Source organism: Aspergillus pseudotamarii (assembly GCF_009193445.1).
Source record: "Aspergillus pseudotamarii strain CBS 117625 unplaced genomic scaffold BDV38scaffold_21, whole genome shotgun sequence".
NCBI classification, from domain to species: Eukaryota; Fungi; Ascomycota; class Eurotiomycetes; order Eurotiales; family Aspergillaceae; genus Aspergillus; species Aspergillus pseudotamarii.
Genome location: NW_022475035.1, coordinates 360405 through 372181, shown reverse-complemented (window position 1 = coordinate 372181; position 11777 = coordinate 360405). Strand labels below are relative to the sequence as shown.

The 11777-nt window shown below is 49.0% G+C and overlaps 4 protein-coding genes across 4 annotated transcripts; 3 read left to right on the top strand and 1 right to left on the bottom strand.

Annotated features, from left to right (window-relative positions):
- Positions 1 to 81: 81 nt before the first annotated feature.
- On the top strand, positions 82 to 2131 carry BDV38DRAFT_244704 (putative actin-related protein RO7). The gene has a single exon (XM_032054350.1). It carries the CDS (start codon positions 246 to 248, stop codon positions 1950 to 1952), a length of 1707 nt encoding a protein of 568 aa, XP_031914524.1. The 5' UTR covers positions 82 to 245; the 3' UTR covers positions 1953 to 2131.
- Positions 2132 to 2210: 79 nt separating this feature from the next.
- BDV38DRAFT_244703 (aldose epimerase family protein) lies at positions 2211 to 3858 on the bottom strand. The gene has a single exon (XM_032054349.1). It carries the CDS (start codon positions 3648 to 3650, stop codon positions 2295 to 2297), a length of 1356 nt encoding a protein of 451 aa, XP_031914523.1. The 5' UTR covers positions 3651 to 3858; the 3' UTR covers positions 2211 to 2294.
- Positions 3859 to 4511: 653 nt separating this feature from the next.
- On the top strand, positions 4512 to 8550 carry BDV38DRAFT_244702 (putative AT DNA binding protein). Its single transcript, XM_032054348.1, has one exon. It carries the CDS (start codon positions 4853 to 4855, stop codon positions 8348 to 8350), a length of 3498 nt encoding a protein of 1165 aa, XP_031914522.1. The 5' UTR covers positions 4512 to 4852; the 3' UTR covers positions 8351 to 8550.
- Positions 8551 to 8995: 445 nt separating this feature from the next.
- BDV38DRAFT_244701 (uncharacterized protein) lies at positions 8996 to 10603 on the top strand. The gene is made up of 2 exons (XM_032054347.1): positions 8996 to 10285; positions 10357 to 10603. Exon 1 carries the CDS (start codon positions 9587 to 9589, stop codon positions 10121 to 10123), a length of 537 nt encoding a protein of 178 aa, XP_031914521.1. The 5' UTR covers positions 8996 to 9586; the 3' UTR covers positions 10124 to 10285; positions 10357 to 10603.
- Positions 10604 to 11777: the final 1174 nt, after the last annotated feature.

Sequence of the window (11777 nt, the reverse complement as noted above, 5' to 3'; positions counted from 1 at the left end):
GTCCTCATTAAAGCCGCGGTGGCCGTTGCACTTTCCGTATCTTTACTCTTGACAGTTTGGGTTTCCTGCGGAGTAAGATTAGGACGATCTCTTGATTTGCTTCTGAGAGTTCAACAATGAATTGAAATCTTCGAACCTGGAAAATTAAAGCATGATTCGCACCTACCGACCGATTCTCCACCCCCGATTCTCCTCCCCCCGCAATCTGAAGTGAACGCAAACACCACAGTATAGACTACGAAGAAATGACGAGCGGTTCTACGGCTCACAATCTTGACGACAGGCGCACAAGCGCCTCCATGAGCTTGCGACACAGCCAATCAGGCAGACCTTCTACGCCTCAACATCACCTGCGTTCTAATAATTCCTCCTTCGCAAGCACATCATCGGCAAGCTCTTCTTTGCGCGGAGAAGAGGATGCGATAGTCTTTGAATTTGGGTGCAGATGGCTTCGGGCTGGATTTGAGGGTGACAGCACACCTACGTGTGTGGTCGGGTGTGGACCGGAAGACTCAAGGAGGGCCGGCGATTACAGAGGATGGCTGAGAGGTAGCCTGAACGCGGATACATTACGCTCACAATCAGTAAAGGCGGAAGAGTGGACGGGCGCATATGAATTATGGAAGATGGACGTGCGTGATGTCGACTTGGGACTTGTTGAGGACAAAATCGAGAGGATGTTCCGAGAGACATACAATAAATACTTGTTGACGGATGCGGGAACAGCGAGATTGGTACTCGTTCTCCCGTCTATTATGCCACACCCACTACTATCTTCCGTCTTGTCGACGCTATTCAGTCGGTGGCGCTTTCCTAGTATCACGCTCCTTCCGAGCCCCACAATGGCGGTGGCTGCAGCTGGATTGCGTTCGGCGTTGGTGGTAGACCTTGGATGGGCGGAAACAACGGTAACTGGGATCTATGAATACAGAGAAATCGCCACCAAGCGGAGTACAAGGGCTATGAAGTCACTGCTTCAGGAGACAGGCAGGTTTCTTACTCGCCTGTCCTCAAACAGTAGCGGGGATGCAGACGACATCTCCGTGGACTTTGAATTCTGTGAAGAAGTTGTTAGCCGGTTCCTGTGGTGTAAGCCCCAGGCAGGTGATCACGGATTATTTGCTTCGTCACAATTGACTGACTCCCAAGGGAGAGACAGTGAGTCGAAGGTAGAAGACATCGCCGGCCTTTTGCAAAAAACCGTGTTAATCCCATCTCCATCGAACCCCAGCTCGAACTACTTGGAGATTCCTTTCTCTAAACTGGCAGAGCCGGTGGAGAAAGTCCTATTTGCTGAAGGTGTAGCGGATTGTGACTTGGATGACGAAGAAAAGTCGGTTGCTTTGTTGGCTTACAACGCACTCCTACAATTACCTCCCGATGTCCGTGGCATCTGCATGTCACGAATAGTGTTCGTTGGTGGAGGAGCCAATATCCCGGGTGTCCGCCAGCGAGTCCTTGCTGAAGTAGCGTTTCTTATTGATCAACACGGCTGGAGTCCTGTACGTGGCAAAGTTATTGAGCAACAAAGACAAAAGCTACAAAACTTGCGTCTCAATGAGCGCCCAACCTCGGTCAACAACGAAGAGAACACCGCACTACCGTCGCCCGAAACCTCTGTTGGGAAGAGCGAACAAGAAAAACGAGATAGTGAAGAAGACGAGATTGATCCAGTTGAGGAGAAGCTCCGCCGTACTAGAGATAAGGATACCAAGCCACCAGTTCAAGGAATTCTGCGCGAAGTCGAATCTCTTGGACCCTGGGCTGGAGCTAGTCTTGTGGCGAGCCTGAAGATAAGACCACTGGTAGAGATTGAGCGAGAGAAGTTTCTTCAACATGGCCTTGCTGGTGCTAGTCGAGACTTGGATACTCATGGCCATGCCCCTGATCGACGGTCAGGGCTTCGATCTGGCGGAGACCGGTCGAGCTGGACACTGGCAGGATGGGGATGAAAATGCACTACTGAAGGAAGTGTGCATTGGGCTGTATGGCGTTGAAAATTCGTTGCGATTCAGCTGGTAGCATATTGTTCACTTGCTGTTCCATTTTCATGAATTCATCTAAATGACTGGACTTAGACACGATACCCTGAAACTCAGCATTTCATTTACAATTAATATTACGGTTCTAGAGCATTAAATACTAGGGTCTACGATGCCTTTTGCTTCTACTAATTATCGATCACATTATTTACCCGACAGTAGTAAAATGTACATACAACACGATGAGGTTGACAACCGTCCAAAAATGGAGCCATCAAAACATTAGATAATCAGAATCGCGGCGTGGCTACTTCAGACAGTGCCAAACTTATACGTAGCCCAGTTGACAGCTGGGGCTCCGGTGGGGGAATAGATTTGGTCTGACAGCTGACCCCACTCGGGGTTATTGATTCCATCAATCCAACCTTCGGTCTCGATAACGATGCAGCCATACTGGTTGACGCTCGTTGCACCCTCGATACCTTCTTCCTTGTTCCGCTTGGCCTGGGACGGCTTGATGGCAATGTTACCCTTCTGGCCAACGCAGGAGTAGATCTGAACAGCCTGTTGGTTTGAAGCTACTTCCATACTGATTCCTGTTGTGCTGGAGTTCATACGGACAACTGGAACCATAGAATTGGCAGGGCCATATGCGTTGTCTCGATCCACAATGAAGCAGTTGTCATAGCCCGTGCAGTCCGTTCCACACAGCCCTTCGGCTTTCTTGATGTCCTTGCCCACAAGCTTTCCAGTGGTGAAGTCTGGTGCGCCATCGTACGAGTCGACACTTAGGATGGTTCCGTTGGGAATCAGGATGCCGTCCGTACCAATGAGTCGCTTGGACAGCGGTAGTTGGAGGAAGGTGTCATCCAGGACATTGGTCTCCTTGAACGCATTGAGGTTCCAGTAGATATGGTTGGCAGTCATGATTGGAGTCTTCTCCGTCAGGGCCAAAGAGATTAACTTAGTGGTCAACTGTGGCAGACCCTTGGGGTTCTCGGCAGTGACATCGGAATCAACGCTATACACGGCGTGAGTGATGACATCTCCAGGGAAGCCCTCCAGTGCGCGGTCGAGCAGAGTAAATGTGATGGAGGAATCAGATTGAGCAGTGACAGTCCAGTTGCGCTGATCATAACCGACATCGCCTCCATGCAATGTGTCGGTGCCGTTGTTTTCGCTCTTAGGAATTTCGTACTTGTCTCCATCTATTTGGAAGGTGCCATTTTTGATGCGGTTGGCATAACGGCCAACAACAGCGCCGAAGAATGTGTGGTCGGTCTCGGTGTCTTTCACATAATCCTTAGGGTCATCATAGCCCACGACTACATCTTGTTCGTTGCCATCGCGGTCAGGCACGAGCAGAGAAGTCAGACGCGCTCCGTATGGAATCAACTTGGCGGTAATATTCTCCGCAGTGATAGTGTAGACTTTGAATGGATCTACAGCAGACGAATTGGAAGTAGACGATGGTAGAGCCAGCGCCGGTAGCCCATAAAGGGCAGCAGACAAATATGATTTAAGATGCATTCTGATTCCCAAAAGCGTGGTAATAGCTAGGAAGATGAAGCAATATACCGACAGGAGACGAATGGTGACCCGAGCAGGGCAGAGCAAGGAGCCAAGGAGCTGGGAGAATCCCTGGTAAGATTTAAAGGAGTGAATCATACTACTATTTATCCTGTTCCTACCTCATGATGCCGCCTGACCAGCGGGCGGGGGTACCAAAGCACAGCAATAGCGGGACTGGGGTAAAATTAAATTTCCCCGAGCTGTTGGTTGGATTGGATTGTTTGTAATTATCCGAACAAATTATAGGAGGCAAATCCACGGATGCGTTAGTTGGGCAGGGTCAATGCTAGTGCATTAGATCGCGTAACTGCCAACAAGCTCTGCGCCGTCGACGGATTCAGTATGGCGGGCTGTAGAAGTATGAGTCCGTCCACCACTTGATTGATGATCCGTGACCTCGATGAGTCAATTGCGATAATAGTTGGTGTATTCACTGACGACAGGTAAAAATGTAGTACCAGGTATGTGGCACACCTGGTGGTCTAGTGCTCAGTCTCTTACTGCCGTAGTGAATACTACTAGGTAGTAATGATGAGGGACCGAAAAAGACGCGGGAAGGCATTCAACTGCAGTGCGTCCACCCAGGGGGTGACCCATGAAGCCACGGGAATGAGGCAACTGAGCTAGTCCTAAACAAGAAATTTCCGGTGGGGGGACAAATTAAGAGGATGCGGGGAAGGCAAGCGGCCTGTCGATCGCTCCTCTTAACTCTTCCCGCCAAGGACCCAAGCTACCAAAGAAACTACCGCGTGGGTGATAATGGCTACCTAGTGGTTATGCATGTAGCATGGCTGGGTGCCATCCAGAGATTACCGCACGTTACACATTTATTTACCAACATTGTATCATGATAATGTAAGTACTACAGTATTTCGCATCGCATTCGCAAGAGTTTACACGATGACGCAGAGTCTAGGAGGTAAGCCTGCACCTTGGGCTCCTTCACCATCCTGTAACCTGACTATCGACATGGAACAACATTTATCCGCTTTACATAATCCAAGCGCGCCCCTCAACCTTCAGCGGCAAAAGCAAATCGGGCCGGACCCTCGGCCTGCCTGATCGGGAGACTTGTTTATGTTATGCTCTGCGGTTGCTCTGCTTCCCCGCGATTATCGGCTTATCATCATCATTTCTACAGAAGTCCAGGCCTCTTGCAGGTAGCCCTGCTACTAAAATGATGGAAGATTTTGTATAGGTGCAACGTTTCCTAGAGATCCCTTAACCTGTCCCTACCTGATCAAACGCGACTGGGATCGAGAGACATCCCATGATCGTATCGCGTATTGCATGTCGTTATGTCCTTCCGCAGCTCGAGCTCTTCTCCGGACATTCTTGGGCCACCTGGCGACAGCGAGTATTTGGTTTCCTCCCCGTTCAAACCTTTCTCCGGGCGCCAGAGCGTCATGTCGCCTGCAAATTTCAAACTCCTTCAAACGCCGCGCTTCGCCAAAAGCAGAAGGTCGCGCATTAGCCTGAGCCCTACCAAAAGCTCGCATTCTATCCGCTTCGATGATGTGGTGCTCCCTGGGTCTCCGTCAAGGAAATTAAACGGTCGGCAAAGGTCCCTCTCCCCTGAAAACGTGCAGCCCGACGGGAACGTGAGTCCGTGGAGGATTCGAGTGACATTGGAAGCAACACAAGACGAGGAAATGAACCAAGGCAGCCCTTCGCGCAAACGCCCCCGGAATTCTACCATGACAACCAAAGTACCACTGAAGGATGAAGCAGACACCATGGAGCAGACTCCCAGAAAACGCCGCGGACGCCCGAGGAAGTCAGATACAACGGTTCAGAGTGCGACACCGGATGGGGGGAGTCCTGGTCATACTCCTGGTCCGGGAGGCGCAAGCGCGCAAAAGAGGAAGCGAGGTAGACCAAGGAAATATCTTCCGGAGCCGGATGCGGTAGACAAGGTTGCCAATCAGGTGGCAAACAGTCAGATAGATGAGCCGTCTGTTGTCGAGCCCGAGCCAAGTTGGGCTCCCCTGAACCTTGCTGCAGATGGCGAATCTGACGATGGCTTGCCGGATGATCAAGGCTATGCAGAACCTTTTGAGGGTGACGTTCGGATGGAGCCATTTGATGATAGCCCTCAGAATCAGAGTGCTCGGGTTGAATATGAGCGTACTTACGATACGCCGAATGTCGATTATATGGACGATGTTTATATGCAGAATGACGAGAATGTACATTCAACACCATCAAAGATGCCTTCCCCATCTCGGGAGAGCCAGATTATCTCTCCAGATAACACCATATACGCTGGTCGTACACCTAGACCGCCTCGTCTCTACCCTACACCAACGTCTTCATCATTAGTCGATGAGGAAAGACAAGACCGAGGGGCGCAAAACTCCGTCTCGCGTAATCGCTTCCGCCAAAGCGAAGTTCTTACTACAAACGACCCTACAGATGAACATAGAGAATTCGATTCTATAATGGAGAGTGAAGGGTTTAGCATGGTTTCACTGGATACACTACCGTCGGCTAAGCAACATGGACTTAGCACCAGCTCTCAAGTGGCAAAGGGCGCTTTGAAGCCGTTTCTGGAGCGGGAAAGCAACGGTGTCTTGAGACGGAAATCCTCGATCCGGAATCAGGCCAATGAAGAAGATGCCGGTCTAGAAACACAACCTGAACCATCGGCCCTGGCGCAAGAGAAGACTACTGTGGACTACAGGTCTGCTAGGGCATATTCACCCCCCACTTCTCCAGCTTTTGTTCCGGTTCAAACCTCTCCTAAGCGACAGCGACGACCAATAGCCAGGTTCGTGAGGTTGGTCCGTGCGGGCATTGCTCTCGAGAGCGCTTTAAGGCGTCCTTATGACAGACGATATCCCAGAGGTCTTCTGTCAAGTCCTGAGACACGCGAGTCGCAAAATCAGATGTCCAGCCTGGAGACATCTAGGAAACGACTGGAGCTGCTCTTCAGCGATTTCGATACTGAGATACAACGTGACTTACAGTCGGCCTTGAACTTTGGTCAAGAGCTCGCGAAGAGGCGACTACAGGCAGAGATCGAAAATGCAAGCAAAGTCCCCAAGATGGAAACGATTGCAGAACCCACGCCAAAAGGACTGAGTGAAATAAGTGGGTCATGGGAACCGTCGCGGGAACCTGATGAATTAAGGGACTACGATACACCAGGCTCAGAGATGAGGCGCCGGATGGAAGAATGGCAACGGGAGAGGGAAGCTATTAGCCGCGAAATTCAGATGGCCAACTCAAGTCAAGTCATTGTTATTGATAGTGATGCGAGTGGCCCTCCGAGCCCTGAGGGTGGCATGGCTGCTCCCGAAGCTGATGAAGAGCGTGACTGGGGCTCTGATATCGACGGCGGAGACGCAGATGCACTGTTAGTGCATGACGGACCCGAAGATGATCACTTTAGTGAGCAAGAGGAGGAAGACGAAGATGACGGATATGAAGATATTTGGCAGCAAGAAGCTAATGATAGAGGCGATCTTTCGGACCACTCGTCTGTTTCGTATCATCATCAAAGCCTGGACGATAACAGGCAGGAGTCTAGTCCTCAAACACATAGCTCGATATCTGAACGGAGTGCTATTGGTAATTCTTATTCTCCAGCCTACTGGACCAATGCTCACGACAAGGTGCCATTTCTGGGCAAGTCGCGAATCAAAGACCTACGAGAACAGGATGTTGATATTTCCACATTGTTGCGCCCTGGGGCGACCCCCAAACGCTCGCATTACTACTACGGGCAAAGCAGCCCCCCAAGTACAGAAAACGGGCGAGATCCCGAGCAGCCACAGTCAACCGCGGTATCCCAAAGCGAGGAGGCAAAGGAGGATGAATACGAGGAAGAAGAGGTGCAGGGAGTGATGCAGGATGAGGAGGATCACTTACTTGAAGAACCTCCGCAGTCAGAGAGTTATCTGGAGTCAAGCCCCCAGAGAGCCCCAGGGGAAGAGACATTCCAGCTGGATCCAACTACGAATTTCGAAAATGCAAGACAACACTCGGATTTGTGGCTCGAAGGGTATGGTGGCGAGAATCTTTCAGATGCAGTTTCACCTGAACCACAGACCGCCCACGAGACACCTGCCCTCACCCCCGAACGCCCGCAGCCCCCCAGTACCGGAAAACAAGCATCATCCTGGTTTCGAAAGATTACTAATCTTACGCCTGGATGGTTGAAAGTACCCAATAGAAAACTAACTGAGGAGCCTGCTCTATCTGTACATGACGAGGCTTCGGAGGACGAAGATGATGCTGGGTCTCCCTCGAACAACGTGGAAGAAAACTATATGGAGGAAGCGCCACAGCCGCATCGGGACCATGAACAACAACAGAGCTTTTCTAGTCCGTTAGACGACAAGTCGCCAAATGTAGCAGCAAAAGACGATACGTATGATCGTCCTTTGCCGTTGGCTGTCTCTGGATATTTCTCTGACGATCACTACATCCTCCTTCGTCGTCTTTACCGTTTGGCAAAAAGACATCCAGAACGTTTCCTTTACTACCCAGGTCCAGGGCGATCGGATATCATTGGGGATTGGATATGGACATCAGACGGTTTACATGGGGTCCCCATCACGGAGCGTCAGTTTGCCATTATTGACAGGTTCGTGCAGGAGTTGGCCAAGGCCGACCTACAGGCCGGTGGAACAGGCCAAGTTGGCTGGACGGAAGCCGACTTGCATAGAAGACTGATCAGCGTGATCATTGGCGAACAGATTCGGGAAGAGATGAAAGCACGATTGCACGACGAACAGTCAACAGCGGGGCATTCGAGAAGCAGGCGTGCCCCTACCAGTTCATGGTACTGATGACTGCCCAAATCAACGCTTTTTTTTTTGGTTTCTTTTCCCGGACCCAGTGTGCAGTTTGGTAACGATGGGCTTTGCTTTTGTTTAACGAATTCAGCCTCGTTTCTTGGGTGTTACTTGGAGAATATTTTCGGAACTTCACGGGTTGGCGAGCCAATGGGTGGATACTGTGTCTAGAATTACTGGCTCGCATTTGATTTTGGCTTCTTTGTTTTTTTTTTTTTTTTTTTTTTTTTTTTTTTTTTTTTTTTTTTTTTTTTTTTTTTTTTTTTTTTTTTTTTTTTTTTTTTTTTTTCTCTTTTTTTTTTTTTTGCGATGGCATTTGGCTAAGGTTGTTTATGTAAGATTCCCCCTAAGTTTCTTTTGTCTATAAGTGTGTTTTAGTTGGTCTTCAAGAGTCAGCTGCTTGAAGCAAGTCCAACCTTGTGCTGGGATCCATGTCCTTTCCTGGACTGCGATCGCATGATTAGTTCATGAAACCTGTACGGCTTGTATCTCTTTCTTCTTGTCCGGCCTATAGTCCTCTAGAGGTCCTTATTGACTCTCATGCTACTTCTTTTTGTTTCTTTTGGCTGGCCAAGTTTACTTTGGAGATTTGCGTGCTAGGCACTAGGTATAGTAGATGGAGAATCGCACGGCAAAGATGAAAAACCACGTTTGAACATCTGTATGGTGTATATTTTGCTGGCAAATGGTACATATGAGTGATCCAATTTCGGGAGACTGGACCATGATGATTTGCTCAACACCAAACCAGGCCCCCCTCACCTAGGCAAAGTTTGATCGCCACGTTCCCTACCCAAGGATGTGGTTTCTTATTTTGCAGCGCATGAAACATGATGGCTTGGCGATTTGTTCCGATTTTTCCCCCATCTCTCTCCACTCTTGGGACGAACAGTCCCGTTGTAGTTTTGACCAAACTGCGGGCAGTGGTCACCAGCCAAACAGGACTGTCGACGTCAGAAATAGGCCCATCTAGAGCCTAATGTCCTTGTTTCCTGAAGCCTAACCTGTGATCTATGCCGTATTAGGCTGTATCCAAGTTGTGAATGGCCCAGCGTAGTGACCTGTATTCGAAGCCATTCCGAGCAAAAAGTACATGCTCATACATATAAACAGGACAAATATCCCTGAAAGAGAAAGCGGGCCAGTCCAAGAAACCAACTTACTCAGTTTGTCGTTTCTTTGCAGGAGTTTCGAGTCATAATCCGAAGACTTTTATACATACATACCAACATGAGAGTGGCCAGCACCGTTCGATACATCTTCCACCTCCCCTACCTGACCAAACGTCCAGAACGTTCCATCTGGAAGGGTAAAGGGATCGACAATTCCCCGTCTGTTGAAGTCACAGTGCATTGCCACAATGATGACTCCCAATCAACCGGGTTCGAGATGGCGGTGAACGCAAGCGAGTTGGACCTGCATCATGGCTGCAGCAGCAACAGCAGCGGCAGCCGATCTCGATTGGTACGGGTTGTAAGCTGGGCCAGCATTGTCTGCGACAAATGCCGGTGGACAGCAGAGCAAGAGCGCGAATTGGCTGTTGCACGGAGCGAGCTGGGGAGGTGTCAGAAAGCGTGGAGTTCGGAGCAAGAGTTGTGGCTATCCTATGTAAGATTCATTTTCCCTTTGCCTTTCTTAGTTTCTTTCGCTTCGGGTTCAATAGAGATTTGGTCTGCATTTTTATGGATTGATAAGGTGCTGATTCTTGTAATTTTTTTTGGTGATCGTATAGATCGAGGCCTTGATGGAAGAAAAAGAAGCCCATGAAGAATTCCTCGTCCATCGAGCGAAACAGCAGGATGATGAGCAACAACATTTCCGCAAGGCTTGGAATAGACGACGATCCTCTGAGGAGCAACCGGTGGACGCTAATGCCCATCGGGCTAGTAGCAGAGTCCGACGCTTACGAAAACGGCATACTGGTGATTTCTACTGAGGGCAAGTAGAAAGACTAAAGTGAGAAAATAGGAAGAAATACTAGTCATTGCTGGAGAACGTACTGGAAAGCTCAAAAATGTCTAAAATTCAGTATGATGCGACTTTTGATTGTCTTTCGCCTGAAGATTACTTGTGGTTGATCTGCGATGCTTTGAATATCTTGTTACTACCCCCTTTGTCTGCTAATATCCAATATGGATTGTATATAGGTATATAACCATGTGTGAATGAATGAATAAATGAATAAATGAATAAATCCTAATCTTTTGAGATTCATTTAATTAGTGACAAGTTATTTATGGACAATGCCCCGAGAGAGTAGATTTAATCATGTCCCACTTTCTATGGATCTATCGATCCTCGGTCCACTCACTTATATTCGTAGGGGAAAATGACCTTTCGATGTACTCCGTACTCGGGAGAACTACCGTACTATGACGTATACTATGATCTGATCACTAAAAATGTCAACCAGAGGAGTCAAAGAGATATGTCATGCTTCCTATAGTTTAAGTCGACAGGCGGAGGGTACCGCGGTGGAAGATAAGAGGAGCGGACGGCGGCGAAGGGACCAAAATTTGGCTTTCGCGATCAACAATCTCTTCTGAGGCTGTGTCCTCTCGCAGTCCAAGACAGATTCTGGAACTGAATCATATGGGAAGGTTGGTCGAACCCTATTGATTTGCATGAATGGTCTATGGCCCGGGCTTATCTCTTGGCTCTCACAGTGACTAATAGCGCAAGTCAACTTTCTAAAGCTGTCGACTGATAAGCTTGCATCCAAGGATGACGACTGGCTGCCCAAAGAAGGACCTCACCTGCATTAGGAAGCTTGAACCCGGCCTGGTGGTTCTAAACTGGCTACTGTTGACAGGAGGGTTTTCTAGACCCAACAATCAGATCAGCGCCCGGTTTCCATGGGATTGCGGCTTGATTTGACGCACATTGTCTAACGGCAGCACTCCATCAGCATCAATACTCGGGGAAAATAGATAGTATTAATTGTTCAGGCTTATGATAGCTCACAATGAAGATTGTTACTGATCATGCGATAGCGACTCGGAGCAAACCAATTGAGGCTTAGGGTGTACCCCGTGATCCATCAACGTTCATTAGCTTATCTTCAGTCATTGTTCAATGCCGATGCCCTATCTATCTACTGAGTACCATCGTTCTTGTATTCTCTGCTTACTCGTCCCTCTTCGACATGGGGCATCTCCACTGTCCCAAGACTTGATATATCCACTTAGTCTCAAACCTCCCCATCCTTCATGAAGTTTCGTGAGCCATGACCACAGATATCTTCTCCGGTCGCGCCTCATGCTACCGCTGTTGCCTCACTATTAGACCGGTGTCTTTAACATGATTGTGCCTTCATATTTCTTCCGTTCCAAGGACCATTGAATATGGAAACATAGACCATCATCTGATCATCCTGATGTACCAGTGGGTACCCCATCGTGGAGCCCGTCCGTTGAAGGTT